This window comes from Electrona antarctica (assembly GCF_951216825.1).
Source record: "Electrona antarctica genome assembly, chromosome: 17".
NCBI lineage: Eukaryota > Metazoa > Chordata > Actinopteri > Myctophiformes > Myctophidae > Electrona > Electrona antarctica.
This window is the reverse complement of record NC_136798.1, coordinates 7,863,727-7,885,688: the sequence shown is the minus strand read 5'-3', so window position 1 is coordinate 7,885,688 and position 21,962 is coordinate 7,863,727. Positions and strand designations below refer to the sequence as shown.

Below are 21,962 nucleotides of genomic sequence, written 5' to 3'. Positions count from 1 at the left end.
CAAGAAAACCTTGTAATAAAGGTTGCAAAAGAGCCACTGCAGCTGGACTTTAAAGAAGTGCTCGAGGTAGATCTATGACTTATGTTGGCGTTTTTGTGAGCGGCTCAAACTGCTCACCTCCCGGATCTCCTGCTCCAGGGACAGGTGTCGCTGGCGCGTCTCCGACAGCTCCACATCCTTGCGGTGGACCTCGTCCTCGCGCTGGGCCAAACGGCCCAGGACCTCGGTCAGCTCCCTGCGGGACACCTCGCTCTGCTGACTCAGAGACTTCAGGTGGGCCTGGGAGCTCTCCCTCTCCCTGGTCACCTGGAGGGGGGAAGAGAAAATAGCAATGAGGAAAAAAGACGGGGAGGGAAACGGAAAGAGACAGAAAGAGAGACAGAGTTGGGACAGAAAGAGAGGCCAGGTAGAGAGACGAGTGAGAGAGATGGAGAGAGAAAAAGACCAAGCCAAGAATGAGGGGGAGGGGCATGCGTTAGTCCAATGTCCCGTTAGTCTGACATACAGTACGTGGCCGGTTAAGACACACCCGTGGCTTCCGCGTGCCGTCTGACAGACGCGGGTGAAAGACACAGAGTAACAAAGCTGGGAAAGAACGAGAGAAAGAGAGAGAGAGAGAGAGAGAGAGAGAGAGAGAGAGAGAGAGAGAGAGAGAGAGAGAGAGCGAGAGAGAGAGAGCGCGAGAGAGAGAGAGAGAGAGTGCACATTGGAGAGCCGCATTATCCCATTATAACCAGGAAAGCATCTGCTTCAGTTTAGATGTTTTTGCGTTGGCAGACGTACAAGCAGACATACAATCTCACCGCGCACCTATTTTTGATTTTTTTTTAATCGTGAAAGTGTGAGAACTACTGATTCAGACGGCATTCATAGAACGCTCCGGTCTTAATGGGTTATGCGGCGGCAGGCGGGCAGACATGCACTGATAGGAGAACGCTAGCGCTCAGCGCTACGATAAGGGACAACGATTGGGGCCTGCAAGCAGGCAGATTGGTCCTAATGCCCAGCCTTATGACTGGAATCTGCAGAAAGACTTTGTCAGAGCACGGTCCCTAATCATTTAATTGAGCACTTAATTCTCCCTAGTAATTCATTAAGGGAGGCAGAAATGATTTTTTTTTTGGGCTATTAATTTGCATCACGGTCGTCCGGCGCACACGCGTGTGTGTGCGTGTGCGCGCCACCCAGGTGGGAGTCCGTATGTCTGTCTGATTGCTGACTGTGATTTTGGAGGTGACTCACTGGGAGGTGACTTTCAAGATAATGAATAATACTAATAGGCGGAGGATGATTAATTATCAAGTTAGCGCGCACTACATATGACAATGTGTTAAAATAGTATTAAGAGGTGTAGCGCGGCGCTACACGCTCATTATCGCTCACCCAAGGACAACACTTGAGTAAGAGTTCTGATAATTACCATAGAGCGTAGATGGATAGGTTGGTATAGAATGAGAAAACTGCTAACTAAGTGAGCAAATAATTATACAATTAAATCGTAAAATTATAAATTCTGCAATCAAGCAAGAAAGCTAAATCCTAGAGGGGCTGTAGTGAATGTTTGGGATACAGCGCTGGTGTCCTAAGTATACTAAATGCATATGTACGCATGAATATGCTCTACAGCAGTGGTTCCCAAAATGTTTTGTGTCAAGGACCCCCAAATCAACATTTATTAGGACACGGACCCCCCCATTTGAAATCATATGCCAGTGATCCCGATAAGGGAGGATTTGTACGGCTCTAGCAGTGATTCCGAAACATATTAATTTCATGGACCCCCAGTTTAACACACATTATGCTACGGACCCCCCATTTAATGGCATTTCTATCTCTGGGACCCCAATTTCTATTGTAAAACCACTGTTAATTTAACTCAGAGAGTGTACAAATGGAACCAAATGGACCCGCTAGGGTCCATTTGGTTCCATTTGTACACTCTCTGAGTTACAGACCCATAAGGGTCCATTTGGTTGCAAATTATCATTTAGCTGGGTCCCCCCAGGAACTCCCTCAAGTACCCCTGGGGGTCCCCGGACCCCACTTTGGGAGTATTGCTCTACAGCAATACTCTGGCTTGAGATCAACCACCCAGGAACTGTGTATCCGTGCTAATAAACACTGGTTGGATTTGTGAGCAAACATTATAAAAAAAAAATCACACCCGTGTGAACCGAGTGGTCTTATATAGCCTGATCAGCTGTGGTCTGACGTAATGTCAGTGTCCATAGTAACCATGCTCACCTTTGCACGGACACGTAGGTATACAGGTACACAAACATACAGACAAAGCTGGTTGTTGGAGTGGTTTGCACCACTCAAAAACACTGAAAACCCACAGGATGAATAGTCTTAATTATAAAACGTCTTGTTTCAATCCTGGATGGCGATTTGCTGAGGCCTCGTTCTACAGTGACAATATTCCTGATATACTCACGGCTAAATGGAACATTCCGATCATTGTGTTTTTCTTTTTTTTAAATAATTTGTATCCCACGATTTTGTAACCCATTTTTTACCCCTGTAGTCAATTATCTAATGTGATCCTGGGCTCTACACACCCTCCGCCAACCTAGTCCCCATATATGGGGGACATGGGGAGAGCAACGGACTTGAACTCATGCTTCCTTCATGCCTGAGTGTCCAAGTTGCTCCTTTCCACCTGACAGGGGGGAGTTTCCCTGGTTGGACGTAGCGCGTGGAAGGAACACGTTACTCCAACCAGTTCCTTTCCCCTCCATCAGGTGCCCCGGCTGGCCACGGGGAGGCAGTTTAGAGACCAGGATTACTGCATGTTTTTTGTGAGGGCACCTACCCTAGGGGACACGGGGAGAACATGCAAACTCCACACAGAAAGGCCCTTTCGCTAACCGCGCCTCGGGTATGGGCACTGATGACGCGGAGGAGGGAACACGCCCCCAGTGCCCACAGCGTCCCCAGCGGGAATCGAACCCAGGACCTTCTAGCTGTGAGGCGACAGCACTATACCGACTGTGCCACCGTTGGTATTGGTACTTTAACTTAAGTACAAAATGTGAGTACTTTATCCAGCACTGGTGGATCTGATGGATTGTGATGATCTGTAGAATATACTGTACCTACTACCTACTGTACTACTATACATCATGCTTTAGAGATGGGGAGGAATACATTCAATGTTTTCTAGATTATTTTTTAATTTGCTGTCCTTTTGTGTTATTGAGAGTAGAGAGTATAATTTGCAGAGACAGACATGTTTTGAAATAATCAAAACCTGTTATAATATGTACATGCATGCATATTGGTATAATTGCTTTTATAAATTAAACTTAACTAAGTGTAAATATTTAAATGAAATGAACAGCATGAGAGTTGGACAATATGATCAATAATTGAACATATTTTGTTGGTCTCAGGAATACGAATAGATGACACAATTACACTTTGTAAAGTCTATGAAGCAAACTTTATTGAAATTGTGACTTGAGAGAACGCTATATGAGGTAGAGGAGAGGTCAGCTCACATTGCAGTTGATTTGTTTCAATGTAAGTACAGTATCAGAGAGTATCAGACACAGTGTACAGTATGAGAAATGTGATCAGAGAGACATCTCAAACAATCTGGAGATGTATTTTGATTTTTCCTTGGCCAGGTTTTCCTGTTTCACGATTTCCCTTTGCTCAAGGAAGTCTTTGCATTCGTACAGCTTGTTAATCCTCAGGATGTCGATATCAGACATGCCCTGTCTCTGGCCGATCTGCACGTTGGCGTTTGGGATGGGGGTGATGCTGTCTTTGCCGTACCAGATAGAGAAGGCCGTTCTACCGTAGTGCATGATGGAGGAGTAGTCATAGGGGGTGTCCAGGTTGTTGGTGTTCTGCTTGTAGAAGTTGTGTTTCATGTCGTTGTTGATGTTGTCCCAGTTGATGAGGACGTAGTCGTCACGGTCGCTCCTGGTCTGCTCGTGCTTGAAGCTCAGGGCATGGTTGATCTCGTGCTGGATGATGCCGTGGTGCAGGCAGCCCCAACGGTTGATAGAGATCACTTGCTTGCCTCCTACTCTGCCTAGATAAGACCAGCATCCATCACTGTTCTCAAAGCTGATGTAGTCTTGCTCGTACTGACGTGGCTCAAAGCGGACACAGGTGCTGTCGGTGAAGGTCTGCATGGCTCTTTCAATCTTCTTCCTGTCCCATTTGTTGAAGTCGCTGCTCACCGTGTAGGGGATCGTCACCGAGCCATCAAAGTCTTTCTCCCACAGGCAGTTGTAATAGAAACAGTACATGGCGTTTCTGGTTCTGGGAGCGACCATGTCTCCCTCCACAAGGAACTGCCTTGAGCCGTTGTTGGAAGTCAGAATGATGGTGCTGATGTCTGCCTGGACTCCAGATTCACTTCTTTCTTCCATAATGGGATGGGCCTGGGAGAGGCCCAGCAGTAGCAGGAGGCTGAAAAAGATCTTCATCTTCTGGGTCCTTCAGGGGTCTTTCTTGGTCACTGATGGCGCTGGAGAGTCTGTGGAGACTGGATGCTGGGAGCTTGGTGAATGAGTCTTCTGAGTCCTTAGCTTTTATACTGACCTGTGTAGGCGTGTCTGCTGGAGGATTAAGGGTTGTGTCCAGGCCACTAAAGCCTAAACAAACCTGTGAAGGCAGAACTCCTCAGACCAACCTGTTGTTTCAACAGGGTCTGTATTCCTCAGTCATTACAGGGACAACTAGTGTTGGTTAATGAGGTGGGAATGTTTGCATTACATCTTAGACATTCAGCTGACTCTAAATTTGAAAACTACATTTTGCCTTAACATTTTACATGACTGTTGCATTCAAGAATTGAAGTAGGACTTTATTCCATCTATCAATTTAGCCAACACAATAGTAAAACAACAGTATATGAAATTATATCCCATGTTGTGTCTGTCATATTATGACAGACACATCCAAGTGAGCAACAATCTGCAAGTTTAATAATAGAAATAAATGACATACAGCAAACAATGAACATTTACTTACAGTACTTACTACACTTAATACATAGAATAGAATTGTATTGTGTGCTTCTATTTTTTATATCGTTCGTAAGTATGTTTAAGTGTTATTAAACAACAACTGTAATTTAATCTTGGTTTAGTTTTCCATAGTGTAACATTAACTGTGTCAGTATGACCTTTTAACTGAAACTGTGTTTTTCAACATACTAAAATTAGATATATATTAGACATATTATTACTGCCAAGTATCTGGTACAAACAGATAAGGTCAGATCACAGCTCTTTTTTTCCTAATTACCGTATATACCAAGCTCTCTCTCCCTCTCCCTTGAGGGGAATCCCTATGTATGTAAACTGTTGCTTTACTCTGTAGGTCTCAGAATGCATTCTCTGAATAAACCCATTTATTTAAAGGTGGTATAGACAAGTTTCCAGTGTTTGTACACAGAAGTGCGTGAGTGTATCCAAACAAATGCAAATCTAGCTCCACCCCCCTCCCCCCCTCATTCTATTGGCTGAGCCAGGTCACTTCAGGCTATGGGATTGTTGTTGCTGCTGGGAGGGACGCTATGGATATTGCGCTCGTATGGCTAAATATGACATTCAAAAATTATGAATTTCTATCGATATCTTAGTTACAACAATGACATTGAGTTGACATGTTTTTTTAAGGGTAACTGTAGCATAATCGCAATATCACACGACTGACACGACGAGTCCCTCAAATGAGGAAGTAGCGGAGGATCGAGGAGACTCACTGGCTCTCAACTTTTATTTGTAATCGTGCATATAAAACATATTGCCCCTCAAATGCCCCAGCCACTACAGCATCGTTCATGTGAACTACTCTGTCCACGGTTATTCATTGCAATGAAAATCGCTATGATGATCCGCGACGGCTAGCCTGTCACCGCTGGCGAACACGTACGGGTTGAATGCACGCTTCAAGCCGGCCGGCAGGCAGGCAGTCGCCGCGGTGGTGGCTGGTGAAATGATACTATTACTCACTTCCACTTCCACCATTTCAACAAATAAGCACATACAACCCACTCCACATGAACGATATTGATGTAGGCCTAACCAGGAGATTTTATTGGGGTCCGAGTCGTTCTGTAACTATAAGGATCCTCCGAGTTCTGAGGGGTGCTTGCTGCTGGTGTTGTTGTTCACTAGTTTCACACCACCCAACCATGCACTATACATAGTGATTCTCATAATTTCAATAGGCTTACATATTAAATCATAAACATACTATTTCACATGAACAAAGTTAGTGAAACTAAGATATGGGGATAATATTATACATTGCAATTGAAATCGCATCGTGTTTTCATTATAATACTGCTGGGTTGAACACACCGTCACAGCCTCGCGCTGCAATTGGCTAAAAGTTTAAATCCCCCCCGACGTCCCGTATAGTAAACTGTAGTGGATATAAACAGTGCATTCAGCCACAGGGAGGCAAAGGGGGAGTGTGCTGTTGCAGGAGGACACCTCAGCATCATAATATAGGGAAAGATAGAGGGGGAAAAGGCCAACAAAATACATTTATATATATTTAAAATTTTGGCTGAAAACTTGCCTATATCACCTTTAACTCTGTATTCTCTTCTCATAAAAAACGGGCAACTAAAAAACCTGGTGAACCTGCTTCAACGGGCCGGCGGCGTGGAACAAACTCCCACTATACCCTCGACAGGCAGCCTCTGTAGACATTTTTAAAGCACAGCTCAAGACCTACTTCTATACTGTTGCTTTTAGTTGATCTTTTAAATGATTTGTTATTATTCATGTCCTCACTGTATTGCATTACTGCTATTATTTTAATGTTTTATGCCTTGCTTTTTTTCTTTTTTGTCTCCGTTGCTCTGCAAAGCACTTTGAGCTGCATTTCATGTCATGAAAGGTGCTATACAAATAAAGTTTTATTAGTATTAGTAGTAGTAAATACAGCCATGGCACACAGCTGACCTGCGAGGCCTTGTCGGTGTGTTCTTGTGCCTGTGTCCTGGCCTCGTCCAGCTCCTTCTGCAGCCTCCTGCACTTGGCCCTCCACTGGCGCACCGCCTCCTGGGCTCTGCTCTTCAGCTCCTCCCTGCTCCTCGTACTCTCCTGGAGCAACACCTCCGTCTCGCTCCTCTCCGCCTGGCCTCGGCCCTGGGAGACGCAACATACAGTATGGGTAAAGAGATTCTATATGAAGAGGCAACACTCCCATTAAGTCCCATTGTAACAACCAGCGCCTCCACCATATTGGAGTGATGATGTAACTTCCAGTTGCTTTAAAAAACATTAAAAAGTCACGCTGTACAAAACAAGAACTTGTTTTAATCCTATCCCATTTATTTATCATATTTATGAATGGATCAAAGCAGAAATTAGTAACATATTCATTCAGAATGTAAGGGTGCATGTGCGCATGCATGTATGCACGTGCGACCGTGCATGTTTACGTTACGTGTTTGAGGTGTTTACATGGACAAAGCGTTGCCGCCATATTTGAGTGATGCCGGCAGCACTACTGCTGCGCCATCTAGTGGTGATTCCAGATATTTGAGGACTGTCGCCTCTTTATAAAGCATCTCTTTGGTGTGGGCTCTATGCATACACGCCATTTTGGAAGGAACTTGCCCCCCCCCCCCCCCCTCCCCTACTTCCTTTGTTCACAGGTGTTACCGCCGATACTAATGAAGGCTCTCCCTACGTTTTTAACAGCGGCCGAACAGCGGCGATAAAAATCTCCTAGTGGGCGTTCCTTCTGTCATTACCGTATGTAATGTAAACGTATCACCGTTCTGCGTGGAGGGGGAAACAACGCACCACATGAATTTGATTCATGACAATGGCGTCGAAAAGCTAAAATGTTTTCATGTTTTTGAACGACGTTCCTCCGCCCACTTTTCGACTATCGCCGGTAGTTGCCGGGTCCCATAGACACACAACGCACTTCCGGAAAATACGCCAGGCTGCCCGCTGTTAAAATGTACCGTCTGTTCCATTCTGGTCAAACAGAGTCAGGGACGGTGCTGCTATTGTGCATGTTGGCTCTGACTACACCAGTGGGTCTCAAAGTGTCCTTGAGGGGGTTCCAAATGGCCCAGTATGGGTGTGTAACTCTGAGAGTTACGGGTCCATTTGGTTCCATTTGTACACTCTCAGAGTTATGTGGGTCCTTGAAATTAAGCAATTCAGTGTCTTCAGTGTGTCTTCAGTGTGTTCAGTGTCTTGCCCAAGGACACTTCGACATGTAGACAGGAGGAGCCGGGATTCGAACTGTCGACCCATGGATCATTGGACGACCTGCTCTACCTCTTGAGCCACAATGTGCGTGCGTGTAGTCCGTGTGCTAAAATCGATGTTTCTTAAAACTGCCATATGACTACGGGAAAGTCTGGAAGAAAAGTGCGTCGGCAACTACATAGAGGGGCGACTGTGTTCGGTGTATGAATGTGTGTGTGAATGGGTGAATGTAATGCACAATCTATGTAAAGCGCCTTGGATAAAGGCACTATATAAATGCACCATTTACCATTTAGAGGATTGCTATAATACAGTAGTGCAAAAAGAAAATGGAGTCTGCACACTGGTCATTGTGCACATGTACCTCTGCTTGTTTTGCATCTGGGCCACGGATGTGTGAGCACTAGAGACTGACACAGGAGTGGATGTTCACTCCCGTCCCATCCCACTCCCACAGGGAAAAATAACAATCACGGGCCAGAGTAAAACAAAAAAAAATAGAAAAAGTGCCCTTCTGGGCACAGGTCTCTACCAGGAGGATAGGAGTTTGTGTGATGTTTGGCAAAATGTTTAGGAGTAATATAAACATGTTTTTTTGTTTGTTTGTTTCTTGCAACAATTTTCTTCATTTTGTTGAGGAAATGCAGAGCCAGATCACTCATAGCATCTCTGAGGATAGAATTCTGGATGAGCAGGACTGCAGGCTACTCCTGAAAACTTTGGAAGGCAATCTTAGCTAATCAGTGTAGAATCTGAGAAATCCAACAGGCTCGTCTTGATCACATGACTACAGAAATCATGTGTACCGATTTGCGTGAGATTTGGATGAAATCTGTGCGACTAACATAAACAATGTGTTTTGCCGAAATGGGCCTCATGGTGGCGCTATAACCGGCAAATGTGGAGGGATGCAGGGAAAATGTTTTTCCATGGCCTCTAGGGAGTGCGCATATATAAGTTGTATACAGATCGATGCAATTATAGGTAAAAACAGGAATTGGCCTGTTATAGCACCACCGTGAGGCTGATTTGGGAAGCCTAGTGGAAATGTGTGTGTATAATTTCATGGAAATTGGACAGTGTTTGTGATTTGTGGCATTTTGTTCGAAACGGACCAATCATGTGAGCTTTGGAAGCCAATCTTAGCCAATCAGGATGGAAGATGGGAAATTGTGCAGATCCGTGTTGATCACATGACTATGGAGATAGTGTATACCGAATTGTGTGATGTATGGATAAAATGTGTACGAGTTATCTACAGAAATGTGTTTTGCCTAAATCGGCCTCATGGTGGCGCTATAACAGGCCGTTGAGGAATATTTGGGGCAGAGGTTCGTCGTTGGCATCCAGGGAGTGTGTGTGCACAGTTTGGCATGGATCGGGCCAATGGTGCCGGAGATTAGCTGATAACGGACGGACGGAAGGACGGACGGAAGGACGGACACACGGACGGAGTGCAAAACATACTCTCTCCCCATGCCTTCGGCCTGGTGGAGACAATAAATCCTATCCCATCCCACTCCTTAATGTAGAATGACTCCCGATCCCATCCCGCTCCCACTCAAAATTACTCCCGTTTGTTTGTTTGTCTTGCTTTTATTAATAAATTAGTCATTAGGAAAGGCAATGGATTTTGTGTTCTTTTTTAGATTACTGTGTTTCATTCATGCAGTTTTAATTCAAAAGATGTAGCACCAGGAACAGTTCACCTGTGGTGATATTATGAGGCTAATTGATGTCATTCCCGTCCTATCCCGATCCCGGGATTAATACAAATTTTAATCCCATCCCGCGGGAATCCCACGGGATCCGCGGGAATACAGAGAAAAAAAATGTAATCCTCTAGTGTGCTCTACCTTCCTCATGCTATAGTTAGTGAACAGAAACCCCTCATTACAATGATAATGGTGGGGGAGAGGAGAGCACTGTCTACACTACACTACACACTGTAGGTCCTGCAGTAAAACCTCCCATAGGTGATCAGCTGGCTTGATAGGTCTAGCCCATTTGGGGCGGGAACCCCTTTTGGCGTTTTAAACATTATGTTACAATTTAGCTATTGAAAAATAGCAGATCTACAAGCTCATAGCGCGCCACCGAGTGGCGCGCTATGAGCTTGTAGGTCTGCTATTTTTGAAAAATCTTAAAAATGTGGTGCAAATCTTTGAATATATATTCTTTCAAAGTGAATGTTTTTAACTCAGGTCTAAATGGTCTAGAGACCGTGAAGGCCACGGCATACGATTCACATCATTCTCCTATACTCATCAAACCATTCAGTGACCCCTACCCCCCCTCATGTCCCGTGGGTGTTTTTATACATTCTTTGATATACCCTTGTCGAAATGTGTCCTCTGCATTTGACCCATCCTAAACTAGTCGGGTGCAGTGAGCAGCCACGGTGTAGCGTCCAGGGACCCACACTCCAGTTGGGGGATGCCAGTACCTTATTGGTCAAGGGCAATGGTAGGAGTTTGCACCTAGGGGTCAGTGGTGGGAACAAGTACTCTTTTTTTAATTTTACTTAAGTAAAAGTAGCAATACTGCAATATAGAAATACTCTGTTACAAGTAAAAGTCCGGAATTAATGACTGATTTTACACTTGCTGAAAATAGCCGATCTCCTATTTTCAGCATGCAACCAAATGTAAAATGACTTATACTGGATCTCTTGTCCACTAGTCGCTTCCTAACATTTTAGTCTAGTTGTTGACAAAATTGTCAATATATTTAGTCTTAGTTTTAGTCATCATAGCTTAGTTTTCATTTAGATTCCATTTAGTTTTCGTCGGTAGTCGGTGAACATTCTTTGTCATAGTATTACCGGTAGTTGACGAAATCAACACCGGTGCTGCTAACGACTGTGACGTCACAGACCATTCCCATCAGGATAGAGGTGATCCAGTGGCGTTTCCAGGAATTACATTTTGGGCAGGCAAGAATTATATTTTGTACAGGCAAGATGTGTCAATTGTCGTCTCCCCGCACACAATCGTAGCACTAAAGGTTTTCAAAGAGATATACCTGCCAGACGAGTAGTATACAAAGGCTGAAAGGCATGCATTTACATTCCAATGAGTGATTGAGGGTCGCGCTCTACCGCGATGGCCAATCAGCTGTCCAATAATAGTTCTCGTCTTGTTTTTGTCCTCTTTTTTCTCATTGTATGGATTTTGGCCAGGCCAGAAATGGATTTGGACAGGCGGACGCCTGCCCTCGCCTTATTGTAGATACGCCTCTGAGGTGATCACTCAGATCAGATCCTTTCCACTGGCCTCTTTCCTTGCTCTAACCAATTAAAACCGGGAAAAGCAATGTCAGATTTTAGAATTGGGTATTCATAGAGAGATGACTTCCGCACACCCGGTAGGTAATTTGGAGCAGGTGCGATGATGACGAGGCATATACAATGTAGAAAGTAGAGACACCCGCACGCCGCCACTTGCTGGGTTCAGAGCATTCAGAGCCTGAGGAAGGTCGCAAGACCGAAATGTTGCTTCTTAATAATAAATGCTCTGAACCTAGCAAGTGGCGGTGTGCGGGTGGGTGTAGCTCCTTTCTAGAATTGGATATAAAAAAATGGCAGATACAAGCTCGCAACTTGTAGATCTGCTATTTTGGAAAAAAACATGAAATTTGCTAATCTTTGCATCTGGGGGGCATACATATCATTTCGGGGGTTCTTGACATGAAAAAGTTTGAGAAACACCGATCTAACAAGATGGGTAAGGGCCAGGGACAAGTGTGTAAAATGTTACCACCAACAGCATAACAGAATTCAGGACCGGTCTTGTTCTCTTGGTTGTGAAGGAGATTGTAAAGGATGACTCATGCTACCATTAAAAAGTGACTTATTTTCTCTCTCTCTCTCTGTAGACCAGGACCATTGAATCACTAAACTCTCAGCTGTGCATTTGTCTTGGTAACGAGGAGTTTATACACTGCCACTCCACTAAACATCCCTCTCTATGTGGTGGTCGATGGACTGTTCTTCTTGCTGAGAGTCTGATCACATCCTGCATTGACATTCTTAGTTGCTTACATATCGCACTATAATGAATTGCATTTTTTTGCATTTTTAATAATGAATTGCATTTTTATAGCGCTTTTCCAAGTGCTCAAAGCACTTTAAAATGCTTCATTCATTCATACATTGGGAGGTGAAGCGGCGAACAGCCAGCGTCCTCACTTCCCACATTCCCACACCAATGGTGGCAAGCTCACACCGACCGACTCATTGGAGGCAATGTATGGTTCAGTGTCTTGCCCAAGGACACTTCGACATGTGGACAGGAGGAGCCGGGATTCGAACCACCGACCCAGGGATCATTGGACGACCTGCTCTACCCCCTGAGCCACAGCCCCCTGCCACAAGCAGCAGGGTCATTGAAAGTGCACGTGGGGGGGGGGGGGGGGGGGGGGGGGGCATAGGGCAGGGGGGGGGCATAAAAATCCAGACTTGTCTGCCACATGACGTCATTTCTGAAAGTCAGACGTCGGAGGAGCTAGCGCGTGTGAAGTGAGGGCTGCCACATGATGTTACCGACGTTGGAGAGGCTGGTGCCCCTCAAAAAATATAGAGAAAACATGTCCCCATATACATAGTACATACTGTAGCAAGGAAGCTTAGAGAAGGAAAGGACATGGTCACGTGACTGGGCTGCGCCATGACACTTTCATGGATGCTTTCATGGGAGCCAAACTACACCCGGAAGTTCGGCAGACTACACTGGTCAATGAGAGCTCAGTGACCAGCTCATGAACAAACACTATTTCTGAATGACTGATACCTTGTAAAGTAATCGCTTCTGGAAATAAAAGACATGTAACACATTATTGTCTAATGTGTTTCTTTTCGATGTGTACACCGTGTAACTTTATAGAGGTATTGTTCCGCTGGATATGGTAATCAGCGTTTGGTTTCTATTAATAAATATGCACTGTGTAAACTTCAATAATTTTAGTACTATAACTATGGTCGGAGAGCCTTTCACCCCAAAGCAGGCTAAGTTAACAGGAAGGTGTGAAATGTGACACCTCCGTCTCCCTCTAAGGGAATGTCAGAAACAGGCCAGAGCATAGCGGGGGAGCTCTGATAAGAGGTGAATAGCCAGCAGTTGTGTAAACAAGAGTTCCTCAACCACTTCTCCCTCCAGCATGCTTCTCCCATGCCAGACATGGCTAGCACATGTCAGTGGGAAATGTACTTCCTGATCTCTCAACCAATAGTAAGGTTAAGGACTGTTGCCACAGTGCCCAGCAGCCAATTGAATGTTAGCTGATGTGAACCTGCCCACAGGGCAGGTCTAAGGAAACAGAGGGTTTAAATGGCCTGGCGCCAGTTTCAATAAGTCAGATTCAAGCCAACTAAGAAGAATCCACACCTCATGTAACCACATGGACATGAAGAAAAACAACTCACATTAGACCAATGGTAATTATTGATACAATGCAAACTATTAATAATCAATGAATAATGTGTTATCCATGTGTTGTAACCTGCCTGTAATTGACGAATGCTATGTATATTGTCTCATTTATGCAGGTTTTTTACCTAACTAACCAACTAGTTAAAACTAACTAAACGTCTAACCTAAACTGGGTTAAAACTAACCCTTAAACCAACCCTAGATAAATAGTTCATGTGTTTAAATGTATGTTTGTTAAACGACAATAAAAGTATAAAAGACACCTGAGTTATATTATTTAGACAGTTTGAGTAAAGACATACTCTATGTGCAGTTGTGGCCTTTCAGTAGGCGTAGCTATGGACCATGATGCTATCATCTTAGCAAGTTAAATCGTGGATAGCTATAATCTGAACAGTAAAAAACCATACGGTGCGATTATTGTAATAATCGCGGTAAACTTTACTAAAACAAACGCTCCAAATGAGCACGGTTAGTGTGCAATTATCAACTTAATCGCGGTAACTTTACTAACAATTAAACCAGTAGCCTTGTAACTAAAATAGCCTGGTAACTAAATAGTTCAAAGCACGGTTAATAGATGCCACGGCTAGACTCAAAAGTCTCAAGCGTAGATGGTAAATCGCCTGATGTAACCACAGGCCTTGTACTAAATGTACAAACAAAAGTAACTCCAGCGTAAAACAGTACACCAGCTAAAAATCCAGTTTAGCACAGAGCTCTGAAGAAGCCAGCAAACCATAGGATAAAAAGCGTTACTGTAGGCTAAAAGGTTGCTAACCTAAACACAGGCGACAATGTGATCCAAGTTCTGGGTTTTAATGGCTACTCCAGAGTCAATGTCTATTCCAGCCTCTGATTCCAAGCAAGCTGAATGTCGTTGATTCAGGAGTGATTATTGTAACTAAGAGCTGGGCCATTATTGTTCCCAGTTTCCTCCTGGCTTTCAACCAGGGGAAAATGGCCGCCAGAGCAAAGCTAATTTGCTAAAACCATTAGCCTTTTGTCTTGCCTTCCACACTGTGACTACCACCCAGCCATAGGCGGGGGAGGGGCAGTGATGAGATAGGCGACAACAGGGCAACTTGCCTCTACTCTGATACTTCTAACCTAGCCATAAATGCGGGGGAAGGGCAGAGTAAACAGGCAGACAGGGCCTAATGGTAACTTAAAATGGCCCCTAAACTGACACTGTAGAATAGTCATGCTGTGTTGCTTCACTCTCTAGAAGACTCTCCATCCTAGCCATAAGTGCGGGGGAAGGTAGAGTTTGGCAAAACAACAGGGCTCAAGATAGTGTCCACTCTCAACTCCTGTTATCAGCAGGGGTGGGGGAAGGTCGTAAAGACAACCCAAATGCTAATTGCAGCACCAAAGGATGCATGCAGTCAGGGAATGACACAGACCACTAAGGCTAAAACTAATTGAGTAAAATAAGGGAGGCAGGTATTATTAGCAATGAAATGTGAAACCACTTTTAACTATAATTCCCAGCTTAAATTAGACCAGAACCGTAACAGAAGGAAAAATACTGTAAACGCTAAACTGGCTAAAATCCCCTGTGTCAATGCTATAAAACTATAAAACCGTGATAATATGGCCCTTGCTGAGATCCCCAAGATGGCTAATTCATTATTCAACGAGTTAAAAGTTAAAAGCGAAGAGGCACGATCAATATTCGAAAAATTAGCTACTGAGTGTGTAATAAGTCTGTCACAAAATACTCCAGTCATCAGAAAAGCAAATGCATTTGTTAATCTTAAAACAGCTTTCGAGAATGTAATGGACACTTATACAGATTATTTTGAAGAATTGAAAGAAGCTAATTTATCACAAAATGCTTTGCAAGTAAATAGTGAGCTCCATGACTGCACGACTAAATACTATAACATGAGGAAATTGTTACTGGATTCAGTGTGGTTACAAGTGGAACCGCAATGGTCAAACTTGTCTGACACAATAAACAAATTGATTAGTTCAGAGACAGGGGAACCAATAGCATCAAATGCATTAGATAAAGCTCTCGATGTTTTGAATTTAATATTACAGGACACCAAATCCTTAATAAGTCCGAAAAGGTCAATTCAAATGCTCTCTGACTATAAAAAGCTTGTCCGAGGAAGAGACAGGCTTAACCTGCAAGCCGCTCAGGCTGACCACGATCTAGGGCCGATAAAAATAGGGTCACTAACACAAAAGATCCAGGTCACAGCAGCGGAGGAGGAGGTCAGCGGGGTCAAGGAAGACGACACCGGAGACGTCACCTCCGGACCAGCGGGGGAGGAAACGGACGGGGGGCGACAGACGCCTGACCGCCCTCTAACCCCAACAGATGACGTCACCTCGATGGGGGAAGAAACGGCAGGGGGGCGGCAGGAACCGGTCCGCCCTCCAACCCCAACAGCAGACGTCACCTCGCGAGCCCCAGGGGGGCTTGCCACTATGTCAGCGGAGGACAAGCAGGCTCCCAACGCGACACCAAAACAGCAGGGAACCTGCTGTGTCCTACCAGAAGACTACGCCAGGTCAGCAGCACCGGAGGAGCATGAAGCCTGCGGTGGCCACACAGTGGACACCAGCCGGGCGCCCTCAACAGCCGTGCAAGCGACGGGCCCAGTGTCCGACGTGGGAAATGAGGCGCCGACGGCCACTACGTCAGTGCGCATCGACCAGGCGCGTCCCAACACGGTGCCACGAGGCCCAGCGGAGCCGGCACCTGACGCCAAGTCAGCAGAACCAGCACCGGAGGCCAGGGTGAGTCCAAAGGAAGAAACCACCCAGAGAGCTGCCGGGGCCAGCACAGCGCACGCTGTCACGGCGTCCGTCGCGGGAGACAACAGGAAGTCGACCGCCACAGAACAGTGGCACACGCCACAGCAATCCCTCGCCTCGGAAGGGCGAGATGACATCAGAGCGGCAGACCTAGGTGAGACGAAACCGTCCTCCACCAGTGCAAGCAGCGGCCTGACACCCACAGAATCCACCCTGTCAAGGCATAAGCCCTTGAGTTTCACCAGGGCGGAGTCTGCGACGATCGCCCTGCTATGCCTACCCATGCCAGCAACCACTGCGGTAGTCCACCCCACAACAACGACCACCACAACGTATCCCCTTCCGTCCGGCGAGGGTAAAGGTGGTCAGCTGGGGGGACCGCCCACAGCCAAACCATGTGGAAGCTGGGGAAAGCTTTGCAAAGCAGCGCTCTCCATCACAAGCCCTGCAGCCATCGGTAAGGTCACAATAAAACCTGCCGATGGCACCGATGGCAGAGGGAAAGTTAAAATGAAAAGATGCAGTCAATGCCAGTTACGTCATGAATGACGAACGCACACACACACATGCCTGCCCCCCCCTAACACAGGGAGGGGGGCCAGGACACACACCAGCTCCCCCCAACGAAGGGGAGTTGGCCACCACAAGGATTGGGGGAGCGCGCACACACAGAGCAAACCCCCCCCCCCTCCAAACGCAAGGCAGGAAGTCCGAATGCGAACGCGCGCACACGCGCACACACAACAAACCCCCCTCCAGCAAATGGAAGAAGCGCAAGGCAGAAGTCCTCCGAATGCGCACACACACACACACACACACACACCCCCCCCTAACACATGGAGGGGGGCCAGGCCACCAGGCTGACAAAGTAACTTGTCCAGCAAAACGAAGTGGGACCCATTGCAAAATGTCAGTAAGAGACAATGAGAAATCTGTGTTGTGTTTTTAAACAGTTGTGTGATTTGTTTAACAAATTAACAGGTACCAAGAAAAATCTCCGGTTGACGAGTACAAGCCAAAAAGTGTAAAAAGTAACTCATAAGTCCTGGGGTAAATTAATGTTTGGTTATACCATGTTAATTCTTCCTTTCCAGCAAGGGAAAAGCCTGGGTGGAAGGTGTGAATCGTGACACTTACAGTTGCCACACACAAACTGACAGCCCATGTCAATGACAGGGACAAAATAGTGTGTAGTAACACTTTTGAAATGCAGGCCAGTTTGAAATAATTGCCTAAAAAATCCTGAAGGTAATAAAAGTGCCATGCTAAATTACACATTAGTTACTAAACACACAAAATCCAAGGGCTTTTACGAAAAAGACAGTAAAGTAAACCAGAACCCTGGTGAAATCTTATCTCCAATCTGCTCAGGACCAAGCAAGTTTATGAGGGGTAATAAATGGCAGGAACCAACCTGCTTCTAAAATGTAACAAATTAAGTAGTGATCCACGAAGATATCACAAGTCAAGGGATTTGTTTGAACAAAGTGGAATCAAATTAAACAGAATTACAAGTAAGGAAACAAACAGGAACCTTAGAATGAGTAACTAATTCTGAAAAGATAAAACAAAGAACAATATTATAATTCCTTAACCAGTCAGTTCAAAGGCATGTTAAGATAATCATAGTATAACTACTCCAAAGTCAATGTCTATTCCAGCCTCTGATTCCAAGCAAGCTGAAATGTCATTTGATTCAGGGGTGATTCCCATTTTCCTCCTGGCTTTCAACCAGGTGAAAATGGCTTTGTGTTTATCGAACCCTCTCCCGGCACATATGGTCAATTATGTGTTGAACCAAACCGGCATAACGGATATCGGAAAACCACTCTATAAGTTATAGATTAGTTTTGGCGGGAGGTGTTCCGCTGGATATGGTAATCAGCGTTTGGTTTCTATTAATAAATATGCACTGTGTAAACTTCAATAATTTTAGTACTATAACTATGGTCGGAGAGCCTTTCACCCCAAAGCAGGCTAAGTTAACAGGAAGGTGTGAAATGTGACACCTCCGTCTCCCTCTAAGGGAATGTCAGAAACAGGCCAGAGCATAGCGGGGGAGCTCTGATAAGAGGTGAATAGCCAGCAGTTGTGTAAACAAGAGTTCCTCAACCACTTCTCCCTCCAGCATGCTTCTCCCATGCCAGACATGGCTAGCACATGTCAGTGGGAAATGTACTTCCTGATCTCTCAACCAATAGTAAGGTTAAGGACTGTTGCCACAGTGCCCAGCAGCCAATTGAATGTTAGCTGATGTGAACCTGCCCACAGGGCAGGTCTAAGGAAACAGAGGGTTTAAATGGCCTGGCGCCAGTTTCAATAAGTCAGATTCAAGCCAACTAAGAAGAATCCACACCTCATGTAACCACATGGACATGAAGAAAAACAACTCACATTAGACCAATGGTAATTATTGATACAATGCAAACTATTAATAATCAATGAATAATGTGTTATCCATGTGTTGTAACCTGCCTGTAATTGACGAATGCTATGTATATTGTCTCATTTATGCAGGTTTTTTACCTAACTAACCAACTAGTTAAAACTAACTAAACGTCTAACCTAAACTGGGTTAAAACTAACCCTTAAACCAACCCTAGATAAATAGTTCATGTGTTTAAATGTATGTTTGTTAAACGACAATAAAAGTATAAAAGACACCTGAGTTATATTATTTAGACAGTTTGAGTAAAGACATACTCTATGTGCAGTTGTGGCCTTTCAGTAGGCGTAGCTATGGACCATGATGCTATCATCTTAGCAAGTTAAATCGTGGATAGCTATAATCTGAACAGGTATGGTATCTAAAGAGCACAAAGTACCTTTCTGAACCGAGTATCACAAGACTTCCCACCGTTTCCTGTCTGGCAGCCAAATCTTGCGATACCTCCGAGCCAGAAACGATACCTGCTGCTGTTTTAGATCCTCAAATAAAGTTATATACTGTGCACTCTGTGCACCTCGAAAAGCAAGTGGTTAGAAAACAACCTGCGATATGTCTTCTTTTAAATTCCGGAACCGATTATATGACAAAGGTCTCAATTGTCCAGCCGGCTCCATTCACTGCCATGTATTCATTGAACTGGTTTGAGTTTTGGCTCCCATGAAAGTGTCCATGAAAGTGTCATGGACAGTTACGTGACCATTTCCTTTGTTATTTGTTTTTATATACTGCAATCATGTCTTTTGGAAATTCTATATTTCTTGTACAATGTTTCACACAATTTGAGAATACAGTACTCTATCACAGACGGCTACAGAATTCTCCATATGGCCACAAAGGGACACGGACATATACAGAAATCTGGCGACAGACTGACAATGACTCTACTGTTGGTGGTTATTGAGTCTACTGTTGGTGGTCATGGTTGTCAGTTCCCACCTGATGTTGTGTGGGAGTTCCAACTGCTCCAGACGATGCTGAATCACTGCTAGCTTGCATAAGGTCTCCAAATTAGGACTGAAATCTAAGACGTACGTATTGGAGCACCGGCGACCTAGTCCGTCTTTGAATTCCTCCAAGAGAACGACACGATCTTCCACCATGCAACAGTACGTCCAAGCTATTCTACACGGGCGGTCCCCCTTGGGTTCAACCTGCATCCAGGAGGTCGTTTCTGGATTGAATTTCCACATATCATCGTGGTACAACAAGTTGCCGAAGCTCCTGCCACCAAGTACGTACACCTCTCCATTGTAGACAAAGGCCAAATTACCCCTGCGTCCTTCTGGAAGAAGCTGTGGAGAAGGCATTCTCAGCCAGAGGTTGGTCTCCGTGTCAAACACTCCGATGGTGTCCTTGTGCTCCACGCCCCCGAATACATACATCTTTGCCCCGATGAAGGTTGCGGCGTGACCACATGAAGCAGGTGCTGGAGTGCCTCTGGTGGTAATTACAGACCAGAGCATTGTGGTAGTATCCAACGTGTAGACGTCATTGCTGTGTCCTACAGTCGGATGGACCAATCCTCCATGGATATACATGACCTTCCCCAGGACACAGGCTGAGTGTTGAGACCGCCCCTTTGGAACAGTACCGGAGATCTTGGGCCTGAACCATCTGTGGGTGTCAACATCAAATGCATTAAGCGTGTTTAAGGTGTGCCCACTGACGATAGCACGACTATTGTCGATCCCGTCTAAAATAAAACCAGTCAGTCCTCCCCAGATGTAAACGATATCTTCTATCAACACAGCTGTGTGCAGGATGCAGTTGGTAGGAATCTCATGGGGACGTTCTATGCTTCCAGTTGGAGGCAACTTCCTCCAGCGCAAAGACATTGTGTTGAAGACATTCACATGAATGGGGTCCCTGTAAGGGTACCCGTCAGCGTACCCTCCAAAGGTGTACAGCTGATGGTCGACTGCAACAGCAGCATAGAAGCATTTCTCAGGGCCTCCTTCCAAATGCACCGTCCAGTGTAGCATGTCAGACAAAGGAAGAAGAAGTTGATCACCTCTAAACGAATGTGGTCCTACTACTGTACAGACTTGGACTTGAGACTCGAGTCACAAATTTGATGACTTTAAACTTCAAATAGACAAAAATACTTGAACTCGACTTGGACTTCAATGCCAATGACTCGTGACTTGACTTGAGGCCTCTCTTGATGCAAGTCTTTTGAGGTCACGTGATACCTCAGGAGTGATAAGCTCAGAACCTCTGAAACCACTAATAGGAATGAGGCCCTGATGAACTTCCTTCCATTTATTGTGGTACACGGAACAAACGCTGTGCAATGAACTCCATATTTGGGCAGGACTGATGTCATATTGATGATGTCAGTGTGGAGCTCCATACTCTGACAAAACTGTCATACTCTTGATGCATAGTTGCATACTCTAATCTGATCCCATAGCCCGGAGGGATACACAAACACACAAAACAATGTCCACCAACACCGGTTGAGGGCAGAAAAGTGAAGACGCCAATTGTGATTGGCCAGAATGACAGAAAAGTGAGGACACCAATTGTGATTGGCCGGAATGTGATTATGTATGATGATGTATGACACTTTACTTCATTTTCCCCAAACATTAAAAGTCCATAGACCACTTTTAACCACTTTTGACCATTAATTTATACTCGAAAAATCGTGAAAATGTGTGCAAATATTTGAATATATATTCTTTCACAGTGAACGCTTTTTTAACTCAAATCTTTGCTTCTGGGGGTTCCTTGACATGAAATAGTTTGAGAACCACTGACATAGAAACATAGGTGTTTTCAGAAAACAGGATTTAGGATTTAGAGCACATTTTGTATAATCTGGTCTCAGTCCTAAACGGGTTAAAATTAACTAATGGGCGTATTAAAGCACATCCACAACTCTTTGCAGGTACTGCTGAAAGCCTGGCGGCGCTTGCATGATTCAGCAATCTCTACCATGTCGCTTGTTATTGTTAGTTCCACATTCTAGCTACAATGAAACAATGGCTCAAACCACCATCTGCTGCCACGTCGTTCTTTGGTGTGCAGATGTGTCGTCACGCCAGCTATAAAATGTGTAAGCAAGTTATAGTCAAATGTTACCTACTGTCGGTTACA

At 45.0% G+C, this 21,962-nt stretch overlaps 2 protein-coding genes across 2 annotated transcripts in view; both read right to left on the bottom strand.

Moving 5' to 3' along the window:
- Positions 1 to 21,962, bottom strand: part of cep128 (centrosomal protein 128) — a 102,422-nt gene that overhangs the window by 59,197 nt on the left and 21,263 nt on the right. The window contains exons 14-15 of the mRNA XM_079526846.1: positions 6,942 to 7,127; positions 118 to 306 (exon numbers count right to left, since the gene is read on the bottom strand). Of these exons, the coding sequence (XP_079382972.1) occupies positions 118 to 306; positions 6,942 to 7,127 (375 nt within the window). The remainder of the gene's footprint in view (positions 1 to 117; positions 307 to 6,941; positions 7,128 to 21,962) is intronic.
- On the bottom strand, positions 3,579 to 4,445 carry LOC306940496 (hatching enzyme 1.2-like; the record flags this gene model as incomplete). The annotated part of the gene is made up of 1 exon (XM_079525594.1): positions 3,579 to 4,445. One exon carries the CDS (start codon positions 4,443 to 4,445, stop codon positions 3,579 to 3,581), a length of 867 nt encoding a protein of 288 aa, XP_079381720.1.